The sequence below is a fragment of the Orcinus orca genome, chromosome 3 (assembly GCF_937001465.1).
Source record: "Orcinus orca chromosome 3, mOrcOrc1.1, whole genome shotgun sequence".
NCBI classification, from domain to species: domain Eukaryota; kingdom Metazoa; phylum Chordata; class Mammalia; order Artiodactyla; family Delphinidae; genus Orcinus; species Orcinus orca.
This window is the reverse complement of record NC_064561.1, coordinates 157617295-157638652: the sequence shown is the minus strand read 5'-3', so window position 1 is coordinate 157638652 and position 21358 is coordinate 157617295. Positions and strand designations below refer to the sequence as shown.

The following is a 21358-nucleotide window of genomic DNA, read 5'->3' as shown; positions in this document are numbered from 1 at the left end:
GTGGATTGTGTCAGTTGTTGCACAATCATTCATGAGAAGAGACCTCAGTTCTACCTCGCCTGGGATATGACTCATCTCGTGACATACTGATTTAGGGGTGGAGTAGGAGGGAATCTGCAGGGAGTGGGGGAGGAAGGATTGACAGCATCCTTCCCCAGGTTGCTGAATTCCAGGGTTTCTCTGGTGGGTGGTGGCAGTCTCGCAGTAGGGGTAAATGAATCACATGGAAACACCAGTGAGTTTGGCCATTTATTGATGCCACACAATGGCAGGCTATGGTTACAGTCTGGTTTTAAATACGGAGGTACCCACCAAGGTACCCCTTAAGGAGGCTGGGCCTGGCAAAGCAGCAGAGATGCAGAGAGGACAATGGATGAGGCCGTGTACCACATACAACCACTTTGGAGGACAGTGATAGGTAGAATTGTGCTTCCCCCAACCATGTTTGTTTTAATGACATAACTTAAAAATAATACTACTAATAATATTTGAACTAGCACTACAACAGAAAAAGAGTAGCATCAAATACGTTGGCTAAGTTTTAGCACCAGACAGTTCATTGTCATGTGGTCTCTCTCTTGAAAGTGAATCGCTATGCATAGATTCATTGTCCCAGGGCTTGATCCTAAAGTCAGAAGGGAGAAGAGCTAAGACCTGTAATCTCGGGGGTAGCAATGTGTAGCTTTCAGAGTTTGGAGGATTTTAGCCAACTCATTGGGAAATTATGATCTGAAACAATATAAATCCCTCAACTTGTGTTCCAGAAATGTGATAAAGGTTATCAAAAACATTCACTAAATATCTGAAAGCGTCACACTGGGATGACCCCACCAAGTAGAGACGGGTCAGGAGATTGGATGGAGGTGCATTCTTGATTAAGAAAACCAAATATTAAAACAAGTCATTCCTACAAGGGGGCCATTGCTTGTACCACAAAATGATTTCCTGTTTTACAAAAATATTCACTATTTAGTCTCTTCAAATATTGTTTTCTTGTGGTGTGTTGAATTATGTTTTGATGTTTAAGAATTAAATTAACCCACACCTTTTCAGAGAAGAGCTAACTCTACCACTGGGAGAGGCAACGTAAACCAAATTGGGTTTGAGAACCTTCATGTATTTAAGCACCAGGCCCTGTGGCGGCCTCTCTGATTCATGGTAGATGTGTATCCAGTGTCTCTTGCTGTACATCTCAGTTGCTTGTTCAAGGTGGGAAGAAAGGAGGCCATGGAAGAAATAAACCAACAACGCTACTTCATGTTGGCCCCCATGAGCACCAAAAGGATGGTCAGACACCATTCAGGTTCTTGTCTTCAGAGTCTCCCTGTTAATCTGAGGTCCCTCTCTTATTGCAAACACGGGGACCTGTCAAAACCCTGATGACCCAAAGCTGAGTGACTGTCAAGGCAACAACCATGTCAAATGACTCTAGTAGCAAGTGCTGTCTTGATTCTGGGGTCCAGGACAGCTGCTACCCAACTGTCTTACAACACAGCCCCACATAGGAAGTGAATGTCCATGATGCAGGGTTAGGGGCCAATATTCTGCCTTTGAGAAACTAGAGAAAGGCCTAGAATGGAGCACCCGGACAGACCCTTCCTACATTTCTACCATCTTTGCCACATGGGTCATAAATAACATTTTGCATATTGGGAAATCTGGCCTAGTTTAGTTTGCTGAGGTCAGTAGGAATCGGAGTTTGTTCCTGAGTTTTGTAAGACTGGTCATATCCAGGTCTCTGATGACATGCATGATCCTAGGGTAGCAGAGTACCAGGTTAAGTTAAATCCATCCAATTTACTAAATTAATCTCCCTGAAAGCCTACACTATACTTCAGGGACAGTTTTTGAGAACTGCCTCAGGTTCTTTTCTACTCACATCACTGACAATGTAAGCATCTTCTTGCTAAAACTTATTTCACCAGAGACTGTCACTGGCCAGCAATGTTTAGATTTAAAGACAGAATACAAGAACATAATTATATAGAAATAAATTCTCTGGTTTTGGTAAACATTTCTACTCACCTCCTGTTTCTGCTCTATCTCAAATTTCATCCCAACCCCAGTGTTTTATTTCCCACAGGCATTTATCATAATAATACACAGTAATGGCTTGAAAAAAAAAGCGCATAATATAAAAAATTTAAGCTTCTGGTATCCAAGCAATAGAACTGGCATTGGCCAGCAACACCATTACAGATTTAACAGAAGATGCATGTGGACTTGCCCACTTGTACATCTATCTATATGTTTATATTTGTTCTGCCACCAACTAGATATTAGCACCATTTTTCAATAGCACCATTCTGCTGAACGGATAGATAATTCAAGGGAGAGATGGGATACTGTGCTCCATGGTGAATGTTAACGGGACCTGTGCGTGAGGCTGAAGACACGCTGCCCATTACGTGAAGCCCACTCTCCTGCCTTCCCCTCTGTCAAGAGCTGATTCTGAGGGCTTCTTCCCCTGGGGGGCTCCACAACCCTCATTTTCCACGTTCAGTTCATATAAATACCTCCCCTTACAAACCAGGAAATTCACCTTGAATCTGAGACCACAGCTTACTTTGACTCCTGACGGGTGATGGAAACATCCAGAATAAGCATTCTAACTTTCATTTCACTTTTTTGGACTACCTGACTCACCTGTCCTCCACCCCCACCCCAGAAAACAGATCCTCAAAAATAACTATTGGGTGTGCTAGAGACTAGATCGGATTTACCTCACTTTTGAAAATTTTTTTTTTCTCGAGACTAGAAGTTTATACTAAGTTTTTCTATACTTAATACAATTTACCTGGTTCTCGGAAATATTTTAATCTAGAGCTCCATTTTCCAACCTGAGGGTGGGTGGGGGCAGGTTGCAGCTGTGGACCTGGCCGTAGCAGTTGCGGTGTGTAAACCCCTAGTGGTGAAAAGACGTTCACCCTGAACTGAAGGCTCAGGCAGGGAATCTGCTAGAGAAGGGAAGACTCATTTGCTCTTCTGCAAAGGAATGGGTATTTGCCAGGGAAGTGGGAAGAACAAAAAGCCCATGTTCTTCTCTTCCTTATACTAGCAAGAAATTGATTTCTGTTAATTTGCTTTTTAAGAGTTTTCATAGAAATTATCCTTAAGTCAGAAATGTCTTCTGTATAACTAACCTAAATCCCTTAGGTTCACTAAAGCCTACAGTTCCTGCCCATGTCCTCTTCTTCTAGTGTCTCCAGGAAGGAATGGGAGTCCAAACAGCCCAGATGAAGAGTCCATAGGGATTAGGGACAGGCTGAGGATGAAGCCAGCACTTTCTCTTCCTGCCCCAGTTGAACACGGGGTGAAGAAAGCGGTCCCCTGCCTGGATGAATTACAAGAATGTTCCTGAAAGCTCTCCCATGACATTTTAAGCAGCAGCTGCCCCAAGTAGGGAGACAAAAAAGGATGATTTCACCAAGGTAAATTAACAAGGTTATTTGTTCCCTGGATAAGCGTGGCTCTGTTTCCTGATACTCTTGAGGTAGTCTGGGAAAAAATCTGGTCTCTCTGTTTTTATCTTTAAGGGAGGAACAAAAGACATCATTTCACAGACTTGCCCACCTTGGCGCCTTTCCCACGAGCTGATCTCACGAAAGGACCGATTCTCCTGGATACCTCACCTGCCTATCAGGGAGCGGTGAGTATTACAGTCCCATGTCTCCTATGAGGGGCGTTTTGTGGCTAAAAACAGTGGGCTTTGTTTAGTTATGAGCCAAAGTTGAACCTGAAATACACAGTAAAACCGCAGTGAAGTGGTCCCTGGGCCTAGAACACGTCACGGTCAGCAGGCTGCTGCAGTCTGTGGTGGAGGGTGGCTTTCTTCTGGACTTAGGGTGCTCTGGGGTTTTTGAGTGGCTGTCGCTTTCTTGGCCTTTGGGTGTGGGCGATGTGGGTCTTGGAACACGAGAGGCAGCACTGAGCCCTCACGGTGGGCACAGAACATTTCTTCATGGCTTTTAGTGTCTCGCAGAAACTGGCTGATAACTTGTCTTTGGTGCAAAGTAAATCTGTGGGAGGAGAAAAAAAATAGGAAAAAAACCGAAGATTATCCTTTTGTAAGTGAATAAGTGTGACTTCTATTAATGGAAGACTTTGTGTCTACTGAGAAAGGCTCCATAACAATTCATAATGGTTGACATCCACTGACATTCACTCCTGTGTAGCAATGTTATACATTCCCACCCTTGCCATGGCCACCCGGTGGTGAATACTTCCCCACTCCTGGACTTTGGGTTCAGCCCTCTGACTTGCTTTGGACAATGGGATGTTAGTGGACATGATCCCTGCAGGGCCTTGGAATGTGAGGGAGGATGAAGCTGCCCCGATGAGCTTCTGCCATCACCGTTAGAAGACTCTGGCTCATGCAGCCACTGGACCAAGGAGGATGAGACACATGGAGCAGACCTAGACCCAACCTACAGCTTGCAGCCGAGGCCAACCACGGCCAAGCTAGATCAGCTGAAAATTCACCCTTGTAGTTTTAAAGCACTGAGTTTCGAGGTGCCTTGTTATGCAGGATTGTTATGCAATAGTTGAATGCAATATTTTACTTGCATCGCTTCATTGAGTCTTCACAGCGGTAACGAATCAGGTAAATACAACTGTTCTTTCCGTTTTACAAAAGGAGACGTAAAGCCTACAGAAGTTAAGCACTTGCACAATGTTATCCAGCTGATGAGGGGCACAGTCAGATCTGAACATGGGCAGTTTTGACTCTAGCTCATGCTTTTATCAGTCATATCATCCGGAGCACCAAGCAGTCACCCCGCCAGCCAACCAGCCAATGCTTCCTGAGCAAAGGATATAGATATATAAAATGTGGTCACTGCCCTCCAGAAAGGTACCGTGTAGACGAAGGCATAAGACATGCACAAATAATTCCCAGGGTAAGGATACAATTAGTTACTTGGGTGCTAATCCTTGTTCTACCCTAACTCTGGGCAAGTAAGTTCCTGAATTATTTTGGCCCTCCTTTCCTCATATATGAAACAGGGAATTGGACTAGATTTCTCAGGGACCACCCTTGCATATTCTATGGGTGGTACTCAGACTGCACTGGCCCACGTACTCCTGGTCTGGAAGGAATTCACTAAGGCCCCAATAACACATTTTTCTTTTATAAAGTGAAATTGTTTCAAACTTTGCTTCAGTGCCTCTCAGAGCTCTGGTTGATCTTCTTTCTCCATTACAGAAAAGATTTGCTTTCTCCATTACAGAAAAGATTTGAACAGTCCTAAAGAAAAGCTTTTCCCCAAACAGGCTGCTGTCCTTTGTAAATAGAACTGTCAGTAAAAGTAGAAATTGAGGTAGTATTCTCTTTACCCAAATCTGTGACAGTATTTTTGCCTCTCTATGCATTTTTCACCTTCAGGTCATGAAGGCAAAAAAATGCTTTTTATCTTCTCAGAACTCATTTCATTGACTGTGCCTGGTTTTTTCATGAAGAAATGTCTTCTGTTAGCTGTCAGAATTCCATTTGGTTTGCAAGTGTTAAGTGCACTTGGGAGTAGGTAACATATAATGCTCCTAGAACCCCAAACCTCTTCATTACTGATTATTTTCTTCTTCAGGCCTCTTCCTAAACATTTCATAAAAATCAGTGCCCTCTAATCCCCCAGGAAACTTCTATACACGATCTGACATTTCAGAAGGAGTTCATATTTCTGCCAAGTGTTCCTACTGTGGAATAGAAATCTGAGCTCTTCATCTCCCACGTGCCCACCAGAGCAGGTGTTCTCCATGGGGCTTGGGCTGTGCATCGTGTAGGCTGCTGTTCAGAACAAGGCAGGGCTTCCTCCCTAGGCTTCTGGCATTGAGGCAGGGCCCAGCATGGAAGCCTAGGCATCATAGGGCTGCTCTGATTTCTTAGCCAGCCTCTCCTAAATTCCTTATGGATGGTAGACGGAGAAGGTGCATCTGGGGTAGCTCTTTGCCCCACATTCTCCCTGCCATGAGTATGTGAGTGCTCTGGGGCTACTACAAGAAAAGAAGACAGAGGAAGTATGAAAGCTTAGCTTCCATTCCTTCTCTCCACAAAGCTTCTTTTGGCCACATTGGACCACATGGATCCCTTCTGTCCCAATCTCCAAACTTGTATTATTATTGTTAACGTTTGCTCAAACATGGCACTATGTTCTATCATGAACAGTTCTGTAAATGGCGTTGAGCCTTTTCTGCTAAAGGCTGAAGTGTGACCTCTCTCTAGGGTGTCTACCATTCTAAAAAGGCCTCTTAGAGGACCCCAAAGTCTTTAACTTTGTTCTGGGTTGAATTGGATCCTCCAAAGTTGAAGTGTTCCCCCAAAGTTGAAGTCATAACCATTGGTACCTGTGAATGTGATGTTATTTGGAAATATTTCCCTGCAGATGTAATTATGATGTAAATTAAGATGACTTAATCAACATGACAGTGTCCTTATAGAGAGAGAAGAGATAGACATGCAGTAAAGAGAAAGCCATGTGACGACACAGACACACAGAGGAAGGTGGCCATGTCATGATGAGGGCAGAGATTGGAGTTATGCAGCTACAAGCCAAGGAAAGCCGGTGACTACCAGAAGCTAAGAGACAGAGAGCATGGCCCTACCAAGAACCATGGTTTTTGAACTTCTTGCCTCCAGAACGGTGAGACTAAATTTCTGTTGTTTTAACAACACAGATAGCAATTTCTTAAGCACTTACCACACACTAGGCAATGTGCCTGGCTTATACTATCTCTTTTGATCTTCATATAAATTTACTTATACCTATTGTTCTCCCTTTAATACTGAAGTTCCACAGAGGCTTAATAACTGGCCCAGTGTCTCATAGCTGGAACACAGATGGTGGTGCTGGAATCTGAATGCTGCCTCGGTGCCTCTAAAGCACTGGCACCAAGAAAATGAATCTCTTGTGCTGCTTATGGGGAAGGAGGGGCCCACATGGACAGGTCTTCCCTGACCAGAGCAGCTTCATTTGTTCAACCAAGGGCCCCCACTTGTCAGGTCAACGTCTACCTGACTGAAAGAGGCTCAACCAAGCCTGGTGTCCTTGCCTGATCTTGGCAACCACTGGATCATGAGCCCAGCTTTTCAACGGTCCTCAGAGCCCTGGGCACATGTGAGTCCTGGAATCCTCCTGTTTAAAAGTGGGAAACTGGAAGGAAGAGTGGAGGATACCAGTGACCTATATTGGGAGCCTCTGTTCCAGCTCTGTTTAGCAGCTCATTTAGACAATGGCTGGGAGCCCAACATCACGGCAGGCAGGGCTTAATTGCACCAGTTCTCGTTATTATTGTGAAACAATGAAGGCTGCTGTGTTCATCAGCCAACGGGATCCCAGCTGAAGCACACAATGCTTATAATTGGGGGCAACTTAGAGAGGACATCCCAATTTGCCTATGCCTGTTTAATAGAAATCATACTTGGAAATGTAAAGGGACAGTCATAAGCTTGTTCCCCTGCTGTCTTGAAGGGATGATATTTTGCTCACAAAAGTTGGAAAATAATTTCAATGTTGTTGGCAAATACAGTGTCTGTAAGACTTTGGGTTTTGTGAGGCCAGGGAATGTGTCAGACTCATTTCTGTGTCCTCAGTTTTTAGTACTTGCCTGAGACATATCTTGTGATCAGTAATATTTGCTGAATAAATGAAAGTTCTGTTCATCTGGAAGAATATCTTTCAGTAGGAAGATGCTAAGCTCACCTCCGCCCACAGGCACACCAAAATTACAACTATTTACAGAGCAACTATTGATGAGAAAGATTGGAAGACTGGCAGAAAAGCTCTTCTACGACTAAAAATATAAAGAAGGAACCACAACAAGACAGGTAGGAGGGATGGAGATGTGGTATAGTCAGGACCCATACCCCTGGGTGGGTGAACCACAAATGGGAGAATAATTACAGAGGTTCTCCATGAGCGAGGGGCTTGAGCTCCACATCAGGCTCCCAAGCCCAGTGGTCCTGCACTGAGAAGATAAGCCCCCAGAACATTTAGCGTAAAGGTCAGTAGGGCTTAATCAGGAGAGCCAGGGGCTATGGGGAATAGAGACTCCACTCCTAAAGGGCACACACAAAATCTCACAGGACCCAGTGCAGAAGCAGTAATTTGAAAGGAGCCTGGGTCAGACCCACCTGCTGATCTTGGAGAGCCTCCTGCAGAGACAAGAGGCAACTAGAGCTCACCCTCGGGACACAGACACTGGTGACAGCTGTTTTGGGAAGCTCGTTCTACCACGAGGACACTGGTGCTGGCAAGCACCATTTTGGAATCCTCCCTCCAACACTAGGACCAGGCTCCACCCACCAGTCTGTCAGCACCAGTACTGCGATGCCTCAGGCTGAGCAACTAGCTAGGTGGAGACACAGCCCCACTCACCAGCAGCCCTGCTGCCTTAAAACCCCCTGAGCTGCTTTGGGACCTGGCCCTGTCCACCAGAGGGCCCAGCCCTGCGTGTGCTGAGACTAGCCGACTAGCCTCAGGACTCCCGGGCCCTGGAGCCAGAGACCCTGGCTCCACCCACCAGTGGGCAGACACCAGCTCCAGGACCCTCAGGGCCCTGCAGCCAGAAGTCTGAAGACCAAGTTTTACCCACCAGTGGGTAGACACAAGCCCCAGGACTACTGCAGCTTGCCATGTCAGTACCCCCTGGGCCTGACCATCAGCAGGCTAACATCTGCTCTGAGACACCTTGAGTCCCTCAGCTAGCAGTCCCAGGATCTGGCCCCACCTACCAGTGGGGTGACACCAGCTCCGAGACACCTTGTATCTCTCACCAGCAGGCCAGCACCAGCTTTGGGACACCCTGGAACTCACAGCCAGCCATGTCAGGAACCGGCTCTGCAGTCACCCACTCCAGAACCCAGCTCTGCCTACAAGCCAGCCAGGACTACCCAGGGGAATCCCGGGACTCTGCAGCCAGCTATCTCATGCCCTGCCCCACCAGCTAGCAGTCTCCACACAAGGCAGAGCCTCACACCAACCTAATAGGAAGCCAGCCACACCTACCAGACTACCCACAGTAGTCAGCTCATCACAAAAAGAAGGACCCATGCAGCCCATGTAGGGGGCACCCCTATAGCATATAGCTCTGGTGATCAGAGGGGAGTATGCTGCTGGGACACACAGGATGTCTCCTACAAAAGGCCACTTCTCCAGGGTGAGAAAACATAATCAACCTACCAAATACATCGAAATAAAAACAGCAAATTAGGGAAAATGAGGCAACAGAGGAATATATCTCAAATGAAAGAATAAGATAAAACCCCAGAAGAATTAACTGAACTGAAGATAGATAGACAACCTATCCAATAAAGAGTTCAAGGTAATGATTGTAAAGATACTCAAAGAACTTGGGAGAAAAATGGGTGAATACAGTAAGAAGATTAACAAAGAGAAAGAAACAGAGCTAAAGAATAGAAAAACTGAAATAAAAAATACACTAAAAGGATTAAATAGTAGATTAGATGATACAGAGGAATGGATCAGTGAACTGGAAAGCAGAGTAGTGGAAACAATTGAAGTTGAACAGAAAAAAAGAATTTAAAAAATGAGGACAATTCAGAAACCTCTGTGATATAACATCAAATGTACTAACATTCACATTATACAGCTCCCAGATGGAGAACAGAGAGAGAAATGGGAAGAGGACCTATTTGATGATATAATAGCTAAAAACTGCCCTAACCTGGGATAGGAAATAGACAACCAGGACCAGGAAGCACAGAACCCAAAACAGGAACCCGAAGATGATCATACCAAGACACAATGTAATTAAAATGGCAAAAATTAAAGATAAAGGGAGAAAATTAAAATCAGCAAGGGATGCTGGAGAGGGTGTGGTGAAAAAAGGGAACCCTTCTTTTTTTTTTTTTTTTTTTTTAAATATAAAAGGTTTTAATTCTTTATATTATTAAATTTTTATTACATACATAGTTTTAGGGTGTATAGATATTCCTGGTTTAAGAAACATTATCATGGTGAAATAAATCATGTGCAATATATGTTACAATAATTTGTTAATAAGTAAACCTAATATAACTAGTAATTACTTGTCTAGAGACTAGCTGTGATGGGAAATATGTGTTCAAAATTGCATAGATTAAAACAGTAATTTATTTAGACTCTTCCTAATAATTTATATTCTCTCATGCTGCTTCCAAACATGCATGTTTGGGGTTTTTTATATATTGCTTGCCACTACTTTTCCTCTTGCCTATAGCTGAAGAAACTGACCATTCTAAGCTCTGAAACAACCACACTAGGAAAACATTATTAATTCTTGCATACCATCAAATGACATCTAAATCATGTCATAACTCTTTTATATTTCAAGCTCTTGATCAGATCTTATGCCTGTATCCTCTGACCTGCAACACTTGGTGAAAATGAGTCCAGTTTTTAAGTCTTCTTTACTACACTTCTGCTTCAATGAATGATTAACCTTCTACTTTTCTTGCTAAGACCAGAGCTCAGTTTCAGATCCCAGTTTACTCATCTGGGGTCTTCTTCCCTGGGAGGTGCCTACTAACCAACATACTTCTTACAGCTTCTTGGTTGTCTGCTCTATAAAAGATGGTCTTGGAACCAAATATGACCAACACTTTTCATGCCCTGAGTATAACTTGTTGCAGAAGAATTTGTTTCATTACAGAGACCACCTCTGAAATCCACTGGGATAATATTGCTGGGTTGTATTATACACAAGTGTGTCTTGCAGTTTCCACAATTTCCAATCAACTCATTCCTGTTTTTCCCCCTTTTCTTATTTATTTATTTAAAACAGAGGATTGAACAAGCCCAATAGAGCTTTAGCACAGACATTGATGAAATACCTCATCTCTTTTTCCTTCTTACCTTTTCCTACTCTTCTCTATAAAAATTCATATTCATTTATCAATCATACTTATAGTAGAGGCTTCCTGTTCTTTGTCCATACTAAAGGTATTGGAAAAAAATTTTTGTCAAATTATTTAATGTGTCCATGAATAATGGCTAGAGACAGGTAGCATCTGTTGTTGATCAAAAGCAGATTATTAGTTAATTTTAATGGTAATTTATATTAATTTACTTTACATTAATTTACATTATTTTAAAAGCTGTCTCTTTAAGCTGAATAAGAGGCATCAGGATAGACTTTTAAAAATGACTTCTTGTGTCCTGTAGAATTTTTTTAATATATATCATAATTTGTGTCTTGTCTTTCAGGACACAAATTGAGCAAATCAAATCAACGTAATAATCACCTAATCACATGCTTAATTCAACTAGAAGCATATGCACACTTCTGTAACTGTCATTTTTTTTTTTTATGAAAGAAAAAGAATATTCATTTATTTTTAATGACTTATTAGAACAAATACCTATAGATATCATTATATATATGATATATAAATTAGTTATACAATATATCATGTATTAATTATTAAAACATACTCTGGTAAATATTATATATTCAATATGAAACAGGAGGAAAGGGGGCAGGGCACAACCTTTAAAAGAATTACATAGCCCGAGGACACAACATAAACTGATTAGAACAAAATAGGTCCAAGATGGCGGACGAGTCTACTTCCACTAGACCTTGAGCCTCAGTATACACTCATTGTAACACATCAGCAAGCTAAGCGACACACCCACAGGTGCCACGACAGTTCCAAGGATGACCATAAAGGTCAAAAAGTGGGCGGTGGCTCAATTCCTAGAAATCCCCACCCCTTCCCCAAAATAGCTGGAATACTCCTCCCACTCATCAGCATATGAAATTACTCACCCCTATAAAACTAACAACCCCATACCCTGGTGCTGCCCTCGCCTTCTTTTTTTTTTTTTTTTTTATTTTTTTTTATAGGTATACCTGGATTTAATTCTCACTTCTACCGCTTGGTAGCTGGATAGCCTTAGGCAAGTTTCATACCTCCCTGAAATTCACTTAATTCAGTCTGTAAAATGGCATAATAACTTATTATAGCATCCTTTTAGGAATTTTAAATCAGTTCTTGAAATAAAAGTACACAATATATAGACAAGTATGGATTCCTCAATAGATGTTTGACCTTTCATTTCTCCAGTATCCCACCCGCATCAAAAAAAGAAAAATACTTTTTAAAATTTACGAATATTTCATTGTTGTAAAGTTAAAGCCATAAAAATAATCAAATGGCCTACTATCATACCGTTAGAAGAAAAAAAAAAAGGTGTTCATGAGAGTTCCATATTAGAATACAAGTTTTCCTTAGGCACCTGTTTATGTATGCTATTCTGCTCTTTACAATAAATAATTAAATTTAAAAGACTTAATTCCTCACTTTTAAGACCTTATTAGTTTACAAATTACATATTGACCTATGCTAAATTTTATACCGACCCATGCTAATGAATTCAGTACAGAAAACAAAAACACTGCACTCAAGCAAACTACATATATATATATATATATATATATAAAACTTATATGAGAATTGCTACTCCAGCTTTCTTTTGGTTTCCATTTGCATGAAATACCTTTTTCCATCCCCTTACTTTCAGTCTGTATGTGTCTCTAGGTCTGAAGTGGGTCTCTTGTAGACAGCAAATATATGGGTCTTGTTTTTGTATCCATTCAGCCAATCTGTGTCTTTTGGTGGGAGCATTTAGTCCATTTACATTTAAGGTAATTATCGATATGTGTGTTCCCATTCCCATTTTCTTAATTGTTTGGGGTTTGTTATTGTAGGTCTTTTCCTTCTTTTGTGTTTCTTGCCTAGAGAAGTTCCTTTAGCAGTTGTTGTAGAGCTGGTTTGGTGGTGCTGAACTCTCTCAGCTTTTGCTTGTCTGTAAAGGTTTTAATTTCTCCATCAAATCTGAATGAGATCCTTGCTGGGTAGAGTAATCTTGGTTGCAGGTTTTTCTCCTTCAACACTTTCAATATGTCCTGCCACTCCCTTCTGGCTTGCAGAGTTTCTGCTGAAAGATCAGCTGTTCACCTTATGGGGATTCCCTTGTGTGTTATTTGTTGTTTTTCCCTTGCTGCTTTTAATATGTTTTCTTTGTATTTAACTTTTGACAGTTTGATTAATATGTGTCTTGGCGTATTTCTCCTTGGATTTATCCTGTATGGGACTCTCTGTGCTTCCTGGACTTGATTAACTATTTCCTTTCCCATATTAGGGAAGTTTTCAACTATAATCTCTTCAAATATTTTCTCAGTCCGTTTCTTTTTCTCTTCTTCTTCTGGAACCCCTATAATTCGTATGTTGGTGCGTTTAATGTTGTCCCAGAGGTCTCTGAGACTGTCCTCAGTTCTTTTCATTCTTTTTTCTTTATTCTGCTCTGCAGTAGTTATTTCCACTATTTTATCTTCCAGGTCACTTATCCGTTCTTCTGCCTCAGTTATTCTGCTATTGATCCCATCTAGAGTACTTTTAATTTCATTTATTGTGTTGTTCATCGTTGCCTGTTTCATCTTTAGTTCTTCTAGGTCCTTGTTAACTGATTCTTGCATTTTGTCCATTCTATTGTCCATTCTATCTCCAAGATTTCGGATCAACCTTACTATCATTATTCTGAATTCTTTTTCCGGTAGACTGCCTATTTCCTCTTCATTTGTTAGGTCTGGTGGGTTTTTATCTTGCTCCTTCATCTGCTGTGTGTTTTTCTGTCTTTTCATTTTGCTTATCTTACTGTGTTTGTGGTCTCCTTTTTTGCAGGCTGAAGGTTCGTAGTTCCTGTTGTTTTTTGTGTCTGTCCCCAGTGGCTAAGGTTGGTTCAGTGGGTTGTGTCGGCTTCCTGGTGGAGGGTACTAGTGCCTGTGTTCTGGTGGATGAGGCTGGATCTTGTCTTTCTGGTGGGCAGGTCCACGTCTGGTGGTGTGTTTTGGGGTGTCTGTAGACTTATTATGATTTGGGGCAGCCTCTCTGCTAATGGGTGGGGTTGTGTTCCTGTCTTGCTAGTTGTTTGGCATAGGATGTCCAGCACTGTAGCTTGCTGGTCGTTGAGTGAAGCTGGGTGCTGGCGTTGAGATGGAGATCTCTCGGAGATTTTTGCTGTTTGATATTATGTGCAGCTGGGAGGCCTCTTGTGGACCAGTGTCCTGAAGTTGGCTCTCCCACCTCAGAGGCACAGCACTGACTCCTGGCTGCAGCACCAAGAGCCTTTCATCCACAGGGCTCCTTAATTTGGGATGATTCGTTGACTATTCAGGTATTCCACAGATGCAGGGTATATCAAGTTGATTGTGGAGCTTTAATCCGCTGCTTCTGAGGCTGCTGGGAGAGATTTCCCTTTCTCTTCTTTGTTCTCACAGCTCCCAGGGGCTCAGCTTTGGATTTGGCCCCGCCTGTGCGTGTAGGTCGCCGGAGGGCGTCTCAGGGAACCCTTCTATATTGTTGGTGGGAATGTAAACTGGTACAGCCACTATGGAGAACAGTATGGAGGTTCCTTAAAAAACTAAATATAGAACTACCATACGACCCAGCAATCCCACTACTGGGCATCTATCTGGAGAAAAGATAGATGCACCACAATGTTCACTGCAGCACTATTTACAATAGCCAGGACATGGAAGCAACCTAAATGTCCATCAACAGACGAATGGATAAAGAAGATGTGGTACATATATACAGAGGAATATTACCCAGCCATAAAAAAGAAAAAAATAATGCCATTTGCAGCAACATGAATGGACCCAGAGATTGTCATACTGAGTGAACAAAGATCACATGATATCACTCATATGTGGAATCTAAAAAGGCTACAAATGAACTTATCTACAAAACAGTAATAGAGTTTGGGACTTCCCTGGTGGTCCAGTGGTAAAGAATACACCTTACAATGCACGGGACACGGGTTTGATCCCTGGTCAGGGAACTAAGATCCCACATGCCATGGGGCAAATAAGCCCATGCGCCACAACTACTCAGCTTGCGTGCCTCAACTAGAGAGCCTGTGTGCCACAAACTATAGAGCCCACACGCCCTGGAGCCTGCGTGCCACAACTAGAGAGAGAAAACCTGCACGCCGCAACTAGATAGAAGCCTGTACACCACAACAAAAATCCCGCATGCCTCAATGAAGATCCCGTGGGCTGCAACTAAGATCTGATGCAGCCAAAAATAAAATAAAGAATAAAGAAATCTTAAAAAAAAAAAACCAGAAATAGAGTTACAGATGTAGAAAATAAACTTATGGTTACTGGGGGTATGTCAGGGGGAGGGATAAATACTGGGGGGTATGTCCGGGGGAGGGATAAATAGGAAGATTGGGATTGACACATACACACTACTACATGTGAAATAGATAACTAATAAGGACCTACTGTATAGCACAGGGAACTCTACTCAATACTCTGTAATGGCCTATATGGGAAAAGAATCTAAGAAAGAACGGATATATGTATATGTATAACAGATTCAGTTTGCTGTACACCTGAAACTAATACAATATACCCCAATAAAAATAAAAATAAAAACATCAGCAAGGGAAAAGCAACGAGTAGAAAAAAACTCCCATATGATCAGTTGACTCTTCAGCAGAAACTCTGCAGGCCAGAAGGGCACGATATATTTCAAGTGATGAAAGGGGAAAGAATACTCTACCTGGCAAAGCTTTCATTTAGATTTGATAGAGAGATCAAAAGCTTTACAGACAAGCAAAAGCTAAAAAATTCAGCACCACCAAACCAGCTTTACAAGAAATACTAAAAGGAACTTCTCTAAGTGAAAAAGAAAATGGCACAGTTAGAAACATGAAAATTATAAAAGGAAAATTTAAGTGGTAAAGACAAATATGCAATAAAGGTAATAAATCAACCGTGTATAAAGCTAGTAGAAAGATTAAAAGGCAAAAGTAGTAAAATCATCTATATCCACATAAGTAGTTAAGGGATATACAAAACAAAAACATATAAACTATGTCAAAAACAGTAAACATGGGAGAGGGGAGTAAAAATGCAGGGTTGTTAAAATGCATTTGAACTTAGAGATCAGCAACTTAAAATAATTATATATATATGGCTATATATAAACCTCATGGTAACCACAAACCAAAAATCTATCATAGATACACAAAAAAGAGAAAGAAATCCAAATATAACACTAAAGATAGTCAACAAATCAAAAGAAGTGAAGAAAAGAAATGAACAAAAAAGAACTACAAAAACAATTAAAAATGGCAATAAGTACATATGTATCAATAATTACTTTAAATATAAATGAACTAAATGCTCCAATTGAAAGACATAGAGTGGCTGAAGGGATACAAATACAAAACCTGTATGCCTATAAGAGACTCACTTCAGATCTAAAAACACAGACTGAAAGTGAGGGGATGGAAAGAGGTATTCCATGAAAATAGAAGTGAAAAGAAAGCCATGGTAGCAATACAGGTATCAGACAAAATAGACCTTAAAACAAAGATTGTAACAAGAGACAAAGAACATTATACAATGATCAAGAAATCAAGAAGACGATATAACAAAAGTAAATATATATTCACCCAACATAGGGAGCACCTAAATACATAAAGCAAGTATTAACAGACATTAAAGGGAGAAATTGACAGTAACTCAGTAATAGTAGGGGAATTTCACACCATGCATACACCAGCGGGCAGATCATCCAGAAAGAAAATCAATAAGGAAACACTGGCCTTAAATGGTACATTAAACAAGCTCCCAGAGGAAGCTGATGCTACTGGTTCACGGACCACATTAACACAGATTGGAACAGGGTCCAAGGACGAGATGGTGGAGTAGAAGAACCTGAGCTCACCTCCTCTTAAGAAAACACCAAAATCACAACTAACTGTGAACCATCAACAAAAAAGACTGAAACCTACCAAAAAAGATATTCTACTTCCAAAACAAAGAAGAAGCCACCCACAATGAGTTGGTAGAAGGGGTGCATCTGTGATACAATCAAATCTCAAACCTGCTGGGTGGGTGACCCACAAACTGGAAAATAATTATATCACAGAGGTTCTCCCATAGGAGTGAGGGTTCTGAGCCCCATGTCAGGCTTCCCAGTTTAGGGGTTTGGAATTGGGAGGAGGAGCCCCCAGGGCATTTGGCTTTGAAGCCCAGCGGGGCTTGATCGCAGGAACTTCACAGGAATGGGGGAAACAAACTCCACTCTTGGATGGTGCGCAGAAAGCCTCGTGTGCACCAGGACCGAGGGGAAAAAGCAGTGACTTCATAGGCACCTGGGCCAGACCTACCTGTTGGGCTTGGAGGGTCTCCTGGTGAGGTGGGGGGGTGGCTGTGGCTCACTGTGGGGACAAGGACACTGGTGGCAAAGGTACTGGGGAGTACTCCTTGGTGTGAGTTGTCCTGTAGGCCCCCATTTTGATGCCAAGACCTGGCCCTACCCATTTAGAGAAGAGTTGACACCTATTCTTCTAAAATTATTTTTAAAAATTTTAGAGGGGCTTCCCTGGTGGCGCAGTGGTTGAGAGTCCACCTGCTGATGCAGGGGACACGGGTTCGTGCCCCGGTCTGGGAGGATCCCACATGCCGTGAGGCGGCTGGGCCCGTGAGCCATGGCCACTGAGCCTGTGTGTCCGGAGCCTGTGCTCCACAATGGGAGAGGCCACAGCAGTGAGAGGCCCACATACAGAAAAAAAAAAAAAAATTTTAGAGGAAGGAACACTCCCAAACTCATTCTATGAGGTCACCATCACCCTGATACCAAAACCAGACAGATAGCCACCCCCCCACACAAAAAAATAAAGAAAATTACAGGCCAATACCACCAATAAACAAAGATGCAAAAATCATCAATAAAATACTAGCAAACTGAATCCAACAATATATTAAAAGGATCATACACCATGATCAAGTGGGATTTATCCCAGGGATGCAAGGATTTTTCAATATCCAAAAATCAATCAGTGTGATACACCACATTAACAAAGTGAAAAATAAAAACCATGATTATCGCAATAGATGCAGGAAAAGCTTTTGACAAAATTCAAAACCAATTTATGATTAAAAAAACTCTCTGGAAAGTGGGCATAGAGGGAACATATCTCAACATAATAAAGGCCATATATGACAAACCCACAGCTAACAACATATTCAATGGTGAAAAACTTAAGGCATTTCCTCTAAGATCAGGAATGAGACAAGGATGTCCACTCTCACCACTTTTATTCAACATGGTTTTGGAAGTCCTAGCCACGGCAATCAGAGAAGAAAAATAAATAAAAGGAATTCAAATTGGCAAAGCAGTAAAACTGTCACTGCCTGCAGATGACATAATACTATACATAGAAAATCCTCAAGATGTTACCAGAACATTACTAGAGCTCATCAATGAATTCAGTAAAGTTGCAGGATACAATATTAACCCTCAGAATGGGAGAAAATATTTGCAAATGAAGCAACTGACAAAGGATTAATCTCCAAAATTTACAAACAGCTCATGCAGCTCAATAACAAAAAAACAAACAACCCAATCCAAAAATGGGCAGAAGACCTAGACATTTCTTCAAAGAAGATATACAGACTGCCAACAAACACATGAAAGAATGCTCAACATCATTAATCATTAGAGAAATGCAAATCAAAACTACAATGAGATATCATCTCAAACCAGTCAGAATGGCCATCATCAAAAAATCTAGAAACAATAAATGTTGGAGGGTGTGGAGAAAAGGGAACACTCTTGCACTGCTGGTGGGAATGTGAATTGATACAGCCACTATGGAGAATGGTATAGTGGTTCCTTAAAAAACTACAAATAGAACGACCATATAACCCAGCAATCCCACTACTGGGCATATACCCTGAGAAAACCATAATTCAAAAAGAGTCATGTACCAAAATGTTCATTGCAGCTCTATTTACAATAGCAAGGAGATGGAAACAACCTAAGTGTCCATCATCAGATGAATGGATAAAGAAGATGTGGCACATATATACAATGGAATATTACTCAGCCATAAAAAGAATCGAAATTGAGCTATTTGTAATGAGGTGGATAGACCTAGAGTCTGTCATCCAGAGTGAAGTAAGTCAGAAAGAGAAAGACAAATACTATACGCTAACACATATATATGGAATTTAAGGAAAAAAATGTCATGAAGAACTTAGGGGTAAGACAGGAATAAAGACACAGACCTACTAGAGAATGGACTTGAGGATATGGGGAGGGGGAAGGGTAAGCTGTGACAAAGCGAGAGAGAGGCATGGACATATATACACTACCAAACGTAAGGTAGATAGCTAGGGGGAAGCAGCCACATAGCACAGGGAGATCAGCTCGGTGCTTTGTGACCCCCTGGATGGGTGGGATAGGGAGGGTGGGAGGGAGGGAGACACAAGAGGGAAGAGATATGTGAACATATGTATATGTATAACTGATTCACTTTGTTATAAAGCAGAAACTAACACACCATTGTGAAGCAATTATACTCCAATAAAGATGTCAAGAAACAAAACAAAACAAAATTAATACACAGAAATCTGTTGCATTTATATACACAAAGAAAGAAAGATCAGAAAGAGAAATTAAGGAAACAGTCCCATTTACTATTGCATAAAAAAGAATAAAATACCTAGGAATAAACCTACCTAAGGATGCAAAAGACTTGTACTCTGAAAACTGTAAGATACTTAAGAAAAAAAAAAGACGACATAAACAGATGGAAAGATACCATGTTCTTGGATTGAAGAATCAATATTGTCAAAGTGACTATACCACCCAAGGTAATCTACAGATTTATGCAATCCCTATCAAATGACCAACGGCAGTTTTTGCAGATCTAGAACAAAAAACTTAAAATTTGTATGGAAACATAAAAGACCCCAAATAGGCAAAGCAATCTTGAGAAAGAAAAACAGAGCAGGAGGAATCAGGCCCCCTGACTTCAGGCTATACTATAAAGCTACAGTAATCAAAACAGTAGGGTACTGGCAAAAAGACAGAAATATAGATCAATGTAACAGGATATACAGCCCAGAAATAAACTCACACACCTACAGTCAATTAATCTATAACAAAGGAGGCAAGAATATACAGTGGAGACAAGACTGTATCTTCAGTACGTGGTGCTGGGAAAACTGGACAGCTACATGTAAAAGAATGAAGTTAGAGAATGTACTAAAACCATGCACAAAAATATACACAAAATGGATTTAAGACCAGATACTATAAAACTCTTAGAGGAAAACACAGGCAGAACATTCTTTGACATAAATTGCAGCAATATCCTTTTGGATTCACCCCTTAGAGTAAGAAAAATAAAAACAAAAATAAACAAATGGGACTTAATTAAACTTAAAAGCTTTTGCACCACCAAGAAAACTATAAACAAAAAGACAACTCACAGAATGGGAAAAAATACTTGCAAATGAAGCAATTGACAAAGGATTAATCTCCAAAATATACAAACAGCTCATGCAGCTCAATATCAAAAAAACAAAAAACCCAATCAAAAAATGGGCAGATCTAAATAGACATTTCTTCAAAGAAGACATGCAGATGGCAAAAAAACACATGAAAATATGTTCAACTTCTCTAATTATTAGAGAAATGCAAATCAAAACTATAATGAGGTATCACCTCACACCAGTCAGAATGGCCATTGTCAGAAGGTCTACAAACAGTAAATGCTGGAGAGGGTGTGGAAAAAAGGGAACCCCCTTACACTGTTGGTGGGAATGTAAATTGGTGCAGCCACTATGGAGAACAGTAGGAATGTTCCTTAAAAACTAAAGATAGAGCTACCATATTATCCTGTAATCCCACTCCTGGGCATATATCTGGAGAAAACCATACTCCAAAAAGATACAGCCACCCCAATATTCATTGCAGTACTATTTACCATAGCCAAGACATGGAAGCAAACTAAATGTCCATCAGCAGATGAATGGATAAAGAAGATGTGGTATATATGTATAATGGAATATTACTCAGCCATAAAAAGAATGAAATAATGCCACTTGCAGCAAAATGGATGGACATAGAGATTATCATACTAAGTATAGTAAGTCAGACAAAGACAAATATCATATGACATCACTTATATGTGGAATATAAAAAACATACAAATGAACTTATTTACAAAACAGAAACAGACTCACAGGGTTAGAAAACAAACTTATGGTTACCAAAGGCAAAAGGTGGGGGGAAGGGATAAATTAGGAAGTTGGGATTAACATATAGACACTACTATAAATAAAATAATCAACAAGGACCTACTGTATAGCACAGGGAACTCTCCTCAATATTCTGTAATAACCTATATGGGAACAGAATCTGAAAAAGAATGGATATATGTATATGTATAACTAAATCACCCTGCTGTACACCTGAAACAACGTTGTAAATCAACTATACTCCAATATAAAATGAAAATTAAAAAAAATAAGTATAAGAGCTCTAAAAAAA

General features: G+C 41.0%; 1 protein-coding gene and 1 long non-coding RNA gene across 3 annotated transcripts in view; one reads left to right on the top strand and one right to left on the bottom strand.

Annotated features, from left to right (window-relative positions):
* Window positions 1-242: 242 nt before the first annotated feature.
* The window catches only part of ADAMTS12 (ADAM metallopeptidase with thrombospondin type 1 motif 12), a 396268-nt gene continuing 375152 nt past the window's right edge, over window positions 243-21358 (bottom strand). For both annotated transcript variants that reach the window (XM_049707993.1, XM_049707992.1), the window contains one exon: window positions 243-4019. In XM_049707993.1, the coding sequence (XP_049563950.1) occupies window positions 3841-4019 (179 nt within the window). In that variant the 3' untranslated portion in view covers window positions 243-3840. The remainder of the gene's footprint in view (window positions 4020-21358) is intronic.
* Window positions 3320-15162, top strand: LOC125964004 (uncharacterized). Its single transcript, XR_007476460.1, has 4 exons — window positions 3320-3431; window positions 3537-3649; window positions 6433-9832; window positions 14330-15162. It is a non-coding gene; the product is annotated as an uncharacterized LOC125964004 (long non-coding RNA).